The sequence below is a fragment of the Arachis duranensis genome, chromosome 10 (genome assembly GCF_000817695.3).
Source record: "Arachis duranensis cultivar V14167 chromosome 10, aradu.V14167.gnm2.J7QH, whole genome shotgun sequence".
Taxonomy (NCBI): Eukaryota; Viridiplantae; Streptophyta; class Magnoliopsida; order Fabales; family Fabaceae; genus Arachis; species Arachis duranensis.
In genome coordinates, this window is record NC_029781.3 from 91,578,042 (window position 1) to 91,587,112 (window position 9,071).

The window sequence follows — 9,071 nt, forward strand, 5'->3', positions numbered from 1 at the left end:
AAATTGGCAATGTATAACCCTTCAAAAAACTAAAGGGTGGTTAATTGCTACAACAAAGCCAAGCCATACATTGTTGCTTGAATTGAATTTCTTGCTTCTTGTGAATTGGTGTTAATTTAATGAAGTTGGTGGGAGAGGGAATATAGCTAATAAATATTTCAACAATTCTACTGCAATTCTCTGCAATATCACTTGTTTTCAAAACGCATATTCCTTTATATAAGTTAAGGGGGTGGTCCTCACTCTTGCATGGAGAATGAAATCATTTCGAAAATGAAATTGCATGGAATAAGTAGTGATAATAAATTAAAAGGAAATGGCACATATAACCAAATAAATAAATAAATAAAGAATAAAGGTTTTTCTTCTATTATTATTTTTTATTATTATAATTGATTTTTTTTGCTTTCTTTATTTAACAAAATAATTATGGTAAAGAAAAAAACTCAAACCAAAATAATATATACATTATACCCATTCATAATGCCATATTGGCAAAAAAAATGTTATTATACTTTATACCAAAAAGAAAATTAAAAAAAAAATGGAAATATAGGTTAACCCGCAATCACTTCTTTCTCAATCACATACCAGACACTTTTCTCCACAACCCCACACTTTCTTATGCATTCATTCATAAACTTCTCTCTTTTCTTTCTTGAAAGTCAAAACCTACTTAGGAGGGAAACAAAAGGGTAACAATTTACAAGACTCATAGAGAGCTAAGGTCCCCCCAAGTGAAAGGAAAAAAAATAATGTGTAAAGAAGCCATATATAACTCCTTCTTTTCCTTCAACTTCAATTCAATTATAACTCCTTTTCAACCCCAAGTCGGTAGATGATGAATCATTGAAAAATAAGTTCAAGGGCATTTTAGTAAATTCCTCAAAACTTTTTTCCTTTTTGCTTTAATTTGCCCCACTTTTTCTCCATTTATGGATTGATTAATTGGAGGAGGAAGAGCTAGCACACCATGTTTTTTTTTGTACTAGCATATAGATAGTGTGCACATGATCATATGAGTGATGAGTTATAGTACCATATAGCATCATCATCATCATCATCATCATCATCATCATCATCATAAAAAAGGAATCTTTTTTTTCTCTCCCCCCTTAATTTCATCCATGTACTATAACTTGATCACTTTCTTTCTCAATTGTTGAGAAAACTCTTCCCCCATTTGTGATTTGACTTTTTTGACCCCAAAACTCTTTTTCTATGAATTTGATTGAGGGAAGGCATTATTAGCATGATGATTATTTGCCTCATGTTTGTAACACCTCTCAATGTCTTGAGCTATTCTCTTTGCATCAATGGATGCACCAAGCAGTCCCTTTTTGGTGAAACCCACAGCATAGAGTCCATTCCTTCCTTTCCACCCATTTGGGAATGGCTTCATTGGGAAACCATCTTCCTTTGAGAACATATCATTTTCCTGCTCATAAATCAATAGTTCAATACCATGTCAAATTCTTTCTTATTTAAGTTTTATATAATATTGACTTAGTTGTTTACTATCTCAAAAAAAAATGCATAAGAGTCATGAGTTAATTATTATGAAAATAAAGTTGCTAAGCAAGTTGTCCTTAATATATGAAACAAAAACAAAAAAGAAAAACAAAAATGCCTACCTTTAGCCAATAGGGTACATTGCTTTTGTAACCAGTTGCCAAAATGATGGCATCAAAATTCTCTATTCTTCCATCGACAAACTCCACAGTGTGACGTTTTAGCCGCTTTATGCTTGGACGCACCTACACACCCCAATTTTGAGTTTGACATAACTTAGATTTCATGTTTAATTTTATGTCTGAGTCCAAACAACAACCAATATCTTTCTGAAAGTTACTTGTAACACAATCATCAATCCAATCAACATTTTCTTTCTTTCTTTCCTTTTTCAAAATCCCAAACCCTTTAGTTTCGCCACATGATTTGATTGAAGATCATGCAATGACGGGAAACAAGGGGTCATTTCATTATTGCTCCAATTTATCAATACAATTATACTAAGTGTACACTAAAATTAAATCAATTACTAAAATATAAATATATATTAAAAATAAGTTATATACAAATACAATATAAAAAGAATTTTGCTAAGAATAAGTGTGTAAATAAACTTGTTAAATTATTAAAAATTTGAAAATTTTAATATCATTCAACCTATTAACAACTTATATATTAACAAAATTCTACTAAAAAAGAGTAAATATAAGTTGCATTTCTTGCAAAGCAAAAGTAGTTTTTGAAATAAAAATTTTAAAAAATAAATAAATAGGTACCTTTACCATCATTGGATTAAGTATATAAAAGCGAGGTCAATATTTGTTAAAGGAAATGGTGGGAAGTACCTTAATGTCTCCACCTTTAATCTTGGCAAGGGTACCCACATCTAGGACAGGGGTCTTTCCGGAGAGGTTCTTGAGTTCGAGGGGACCCAAACGAGGCCGATCCAAACCGAACCGCGAAGTGTCACCTAGCATGAGCCATGACACGATCAGGAGGAACCGATCGACAAGTCGCAATGGAAACCACTTCAGTAACCACATGGACAGCCCAAAAGTTGATTTTCCCAGCATCTCTCGTGGTAGGATGTGTACCTTCAAAGTTCAACCCAAAAAAAAATAAAAAGCTTTCATATTATATTCTAATCAACTATTAGTATAAAATTGTGAAAAAATAAATTTATTTTTAATATACTAAGAGTATAAAACGTTTTACACTGTTTTATTTCTGTCAACAAAATTAGTAAAGTTTGAAAGTTATTTGTGGCCTAATTAGTTGCAAGCCTTAATGAGAGGTTTATGAAAGAAGAGCAAAAAGAAATTAATTAAAAAATAAAAATAAAAATCAGTTATCATTGTTATTATTACTCATAACCATGATGCGCATGCTTGTGAATCCCAATGAAAGTGGAAGATCAAATTTTGATGTTTGGGTTATCGAGGATTATTAGTGCGACTGTTTATAAAGCCTTTTGTTTTCTAAATCATTTTAAAACTATACATACATAATCCTTTGAACTTGAACCTTGTTATGGCTAATTCTACTATATATATATATATAATAAATAAATTTCCTTCTCTTTTTTCTCATCAAAGGCTGCATTTTTTTTTTCCAATTGGGAGGGAGGAAGAGTTGAAACTTGAAAAGTTGAAGCTTTCATCATGTGTAGAAACTGGAAAGAACCTTAAACACAACCATCTTTTTTTTTTTAATGTTTCAAAGTTGAAAACTTTTGCACGAGCAAAATGGATTATTCTTCTATCTGAGAATTTTACCAAAATCTAGAAACAAAAAATAAAAATTTGTCTATATTTCGAAAATTTGACAAAAGTCGCAAAGTCCATTAAAAAGGCACACTATAGCGGGATCAAAAAAGTGGAGTAGGAGGCTCTTCTTGCAAACACTTAAACTAGCTCTCTTTCTTTCTTTTCATTTAAAACCAGAAATTCCAAATCAGGAGCAACATAAAAGAAAAACTAGCATAACTGACACAACTGTGCAAGTTAGCCTCAGATGAAAATTATTAGATAACAATTTAGTGAGAAAAGAAGAAAGAAAGAAGGAGGAAATAGAAAAAAGTTTTGAACTCACTGAATCTCTAACACAAAGTGAAGGAGCAGCATCATGGTTACAAAGATCCAAACAAACTTCCATGCCGGAATTTCCGCATCCAACAACCAAAACCTTCTTCCCTCTAAACTCTTCTCCACTTTTATACAAACTCGTGTGCCTTATAGCCCCTTGAAATTCCTGAATCCCTTCAATCTGCGGCACCACCGCCTCCGCATTCTCGCCGGTGGCCACGATCAACCACCGGCACGTGTACTCAGTACTTGAACCGCCACTAGTGATCAACTTCCACATCCCAATTCTGGAGTCGAACTCGGCTCGGTCCACGGTCTCATTGAACCGCGGCCTAATCCCGAACCGGTCGGCGTAGTCCTCCAAGTACTGTACGAACTGCTGCTTGGTTGGATAGGTGGGAAAATCTGGAGGGAATCCCATCAATGGAAGCTCGCAGAATTGCTTGGGCAAGTGAAGGTGAAGGCGGTCGTAGGTTTTTAACTGCCATAACGAAGCTATGCAGTTGGATCGCTCCAGGATTACCGACGGGATGCCTTTTTCTTTGAGGCAGGCTGCCGTGGCCAGTCCGGAAGGTCCGGCTCCCACGATGACCGGACCTTCAATCCATTCCTTTTTATTCTTATTCGGTGTTAAGGACCTGGATTTATAACCACAATTTTTCATTGCTATGAATAGAGGATCGTGCGCTTGCTTTCCTTCTGTCTCTCTTTCGCTACAATAGTCCATGAGAGGGAAAATAAAAATAAAATGATATTAATGAAGCAAAGGTTTTGTGGTTGAGGAGCGAGTGGGAATGGTAAGTAATTTAAATTTGATTTTGATTATGATTAGGATTTAGGATTAGGATTAACGAGAGATAATAGAGCTTATCCAGATTGTGAGAATGAAGAAAGAATGTGGTTTCGAACCAGACCGATGTTGATATCTCTCTCCCTCTCTTCTCTCAATTTATATATACTTTTTTTTCATCTAACAATTCTCTTGTTACCGTGGACCCTCCAACCCCACCAATATGTTTTTCTTTTTCTCTCTTTATAAATTATAATTTACAAAGAATAGTGCTAGAGAGCCAATGACCTAAACGTATAATGTGTACAATGGGTCAGAATAGATCTTCCGAATCTGGAATTCTAATACCATGTCTTGAAACCACTCATCCCAAAAATCCCAAAAATATAATTTGATAGGACAATATAACACTAATAATCATATCTCTAATACTTTCTAAATATTCATTTTACGTGTAAGTCATTGGCTACCTATACTTTCTCATTTACAAATCACGTTACTATTTATTGGAATATAATGCTAGTATGTATACAAGTTACTACTTACTAGTTACTACCCACTTAATATTGTCTTTTTGTGCCAACACCCCAGTTAGAAATCGTTACATGATAATTTATTTCAAAATATTCATGATTTTTATCTTTATTTTTATATAAAAATAACTTCATATCAGTAATTATTTTGTGTTTGAAAGTATTATGCTCTTTACTAGTACACTAGCAGTAAATAATTGCATAGTAAATAGAATTTTCATTTAATTCGGTAGAATCTTTTATATTTTAATTTTGAATAAGTAATTCTACAGAAATCTTACTGACTCGGATAATTTTACAGTTTAAATTTTGCTTATAATTTTATGTATTTAGTTTATTTTATAATTTTACAAAACATCTCAATTTTTTTTATTTTGGTTAATTGTTTATCGAACAAAATTAATTATTTTTTAGTTTAATTTTGATATATTGTAGTATAAAATAATTTTATATATACGTAAAAAAATAACTACTTTTTATATTATCTGTGTGAATAATCATATAAAAAATATATAATTAAATAATTACGTAAAATATTTATATGTGAACATATTAAAATTAAACTCCCAATTAAATATATAATTTAACAATAGTTATTTATTATGTATGTATAGTTGAATCCACAACTTAATAATTAAATTTCTTACCTCTATCATTTGAAATTGAATGTTTTACTCTCAACTCCTCTCCATTTCACTTAGAGCCGGTTTGGAAAATTTTAAAAATAATTTTTTTTGAGATTTTGATTTATGAAAAGTAGTAGTATTAATATTTGATTCAATTTTTAAAATCAAATTACAGTTTTTTAAAAAGCTATTTAGGAACTTATAGAAAAATTAAAAAAATTACTTCTCTTATAATGTTACAATTTTTTATCATTTTTTTATAAAATAAATATTTTTAAAATAAAAAATTTAAACACAAAATAACTTATTTATAAATTAATTTTAATATAATTATTTATTATTTAAACTATCTTTTAAAAGAGCTTAATTAAACTCTTTATCCAAACAAGTTCAAGGATTACACATATTTAATTTTGGATTTAATTAATTTAATCCCCAAATGGAAACGTCACTATGTACGTCAATATGAATTAGAAAGAGATTTATTGGAGAGGGTGGGGGATTGTAGTTTGTAAATTATTATTATTAGATCAGTTTTATTGGTTAGCAAAAAATGAAAAACGGCATGAATGGAAGTAATAATTAATTAATTATCTACAAGATTTAAGCTGGTGAATAGTTATCAACTTATCATCCTTATTATGGCCGATGTGAAATGAGGAGCGACTCAACTTGCGTCGGATGCATTACCACACAAAATAAACAAATAAATAAATAAATAACTATCATTATTTTCTAAAGATATCTTCCAAGTTAAATTAGGTTATTATATAATTTCATAAAAAGGAATAAATTATTATTTAATACTTAGAAGGATTCGCAGTATATATAATTGAAAGTAAAACAATTCATATGCAAATCAAATTTAGTAGATATTTGTGTATATTAATATACATTATATAACTTTTGTTAACAAAATAATCAACATAAAAATAATTAAACATTTCGTAAAAGAATAATCAAACTTGTTATATTAAGATAATTTTTTATTTAGAAAAAGGCTAGACTTGAAAAAAAAAAAAAAACACAAGTTCATTTAAACTTCAAAGTGGAGAATTCAGTTAGAAGAAGTAGGACTTCGTTTTCGAATTCATTGGAGAATCCGCTCAATAAATGTTGAGATAGAATTACGACTTAATGTTTACCAAATAAAGAAAGAATAAGAATTAGGCTTTCGCAGTGACATGTCACACCCGGTTTAGTCTAAAATACTCTCGAACTAGCAATTTTTTAGTTGAACAATTTTTTAGTTGAAAATAAAAATAATATCATTTGAGTTATAATTTATTAATATTTAAGTGTTAAATCTTTATATGAAGAGAATTCTGTAACAATATATATATATAATAATTGTTTTAATTCGATTTTTAAATTTTATTTTGTGCATGTAGCAATTTATAGTTTAACAATAAAATTTTAAATAAAATTCAGATATGTGATAAATTAGTTTTTATCATGTGAAAAATGTCATAAGAAACGAATATATATAATAAAAGTTTGTTTCTAGGTATAATGGGATCAGAAAAGTATGTTCTCACCCTAAAAACAGGGAATTAAACTGTATAAAAATTCAATTTGGTCTTTCAAATTTCAAAAGAGACATCATTTGGTTTTAAAAACTTTTATTTTTTTAAAATAGTGTTTTCTTTTTTAAAAAAAAAAGATTCAATTTGGTAATTCAATCTTCAATTAACCGCGAAATTTGACATCGTAACCCAATTTGATCTTTCGGTCACCTCCTCATGTCATGATAACATGGCATGCTTGATTTCATTGAGGAACCAAATTAATTATATGGTTAAATTTTAGTAATTGAATTGGTTCATCGAATAAATTTTATAATTATTTTATCTCAATTGAAGTTTAAAGGGACAAATTGAGTAAGACGTGAAATTTCAAATATCAAATTGAACTATTATTCGAATAAATCAGTTTAAATTCAAATACTTCTCAATATCATAACATACATGCACTCTCTAAAATTCTTTAATTAGGTTTAGATTTAATTGTTTTAGATGCTTGCTCAACTCTATCATTCTTATTTACAAATGCCACATAAATATAAAAAATCGGTATAAAAATATGTAGTTGATGTTTATAGAAAAATTTAATCGTACTACTATAAAAAATTTGATTGTTCTACTTTAATATATTTGGTTATTTTATTATATATAAATCAGATTTAATTATTCTAGTAGTCAACTACTTAAAATTAACAAAAGTACTATTGCTTGTACTTCAAACTCGGTATTCACTTTTAATTAGACACCTCTTAAATCTAAGGTGAAAAAAAAAATGGATGAATGAAAGATAAGTAAGATCTACAACAAAATCTAATGATAACAAAGTTGATGTTTAAATAAATACCACCTTTCTAAATATGCAAATAAATAGTATTATTATAAAATTAATTTGATGATAAAGCATATCAAAAATCATTCTAAAGTAAATGAAGTGAAAACTAAACGTTCCTGATATCTTGAAATATTTTTAAAAAAATATATCAATTTTTCCCTTACTAAAAAAGATGTTCAGAATAATAAGTTTAGAGAATATTATTGCCTTATAATATAATATATTCCACTATTCATACAAAAGCAAATTCTTTTTCCTTTCTTTTTTTTACAAACTAAGACTAATATTAATGTAGATAATGTAACTAAAATCTTAATTTAACTTTTAAAATTTTTATATATTAAAATTTTAAATAAGTTAATCGATTCTAAAAATTTCTGTTGGATTAACGAATTTACGATTTATATGATTCCATATTTTACATATTTAATTTATTTTTAAAAAAATTATATAAAATATTATTTTTTAAAACAAAATGTAGGGTCTGATGAGAAAGCAATAATTTGAGTTTATTGCAAATTGAGTAAGTCATTAAATGGTAGATACTAGAGGCCCTTGAACTCGCTAATACGAGTGACCTAATCATTGGAAAAGGATATCAAGACAATAACTACACACAAATGAAGGCCATATATATATTGATGACTTGGAATAAAGAGGGCCATCCCAAGGCATGACATTGTGGGTGGTTATATATATATACACACACACAAATTTATCTATTTTGTGCTCTAAGGAGGACATGTGTTAAAATTTTAATTTTAATTTTTTTTTAAGAAATACAAAAAATTTTTAGTTTCTAATGTATTTATTAAAAGAAATTTAAATTTTTTATTAATAATAATCTTATTATATATCTTTTTTCGATAGAATAGAGACATTACAAGAAAAGAAAAGAGAGCTATTTTAACATAATTTTTTTTAACAGTCATAATTAAGTGTAAAAATTAATATATATTTTTGACAAATATCACAAATGTCAAATTTTCTATGTTTTTTTGATGAATAATTTGATTGTAGAAAATTATTCCTCAATTTTGACACTTATTTATTTTTAACTTACTCCATTATTCTTTTTGTTCGTTGAGCTCTGTCAATTTTGGCATCACACTACTCTCAATTTAGGATTATATTACTCATTTTTCATCTTCAAAATCTCAGTTTATTCTTC

General features: G+C 28.5%; 1 protein-coding gene across 1 annotated transcript; it reads right to left on the reverse strand.

Annotated features, from left to right (window-relative positions):
* Positions 1–441: 441 nt before the first annotated feature.
* LOC107470992 (indole-3-pyruvate monooxygenase YUCCA6-like) lies at positions 442–4,498 on the reverse strand. Its single transcript, XM_016090431.3, has 4 exons — positions 3,604–4,498; positions 2,358–2,606; positions 1,635–1,757; positions 442–1,438 (listed from the first exon to the last, which is right to left on the reverse strand). Exons 1-4 carry the CDS (start codon positions 4,321–4,323, stop codon positions 1,220–1,222), a joined length of 1,311 nt encoding a protein of 436 aa, XP_015945917.1. The 5' UTR covers positions 4,324–4,498; the 3' UTR covers positions 442–1,219.
* Between the last annotated feature and the right edge of the window lie 4,573 nt (positions 4,499–9,071).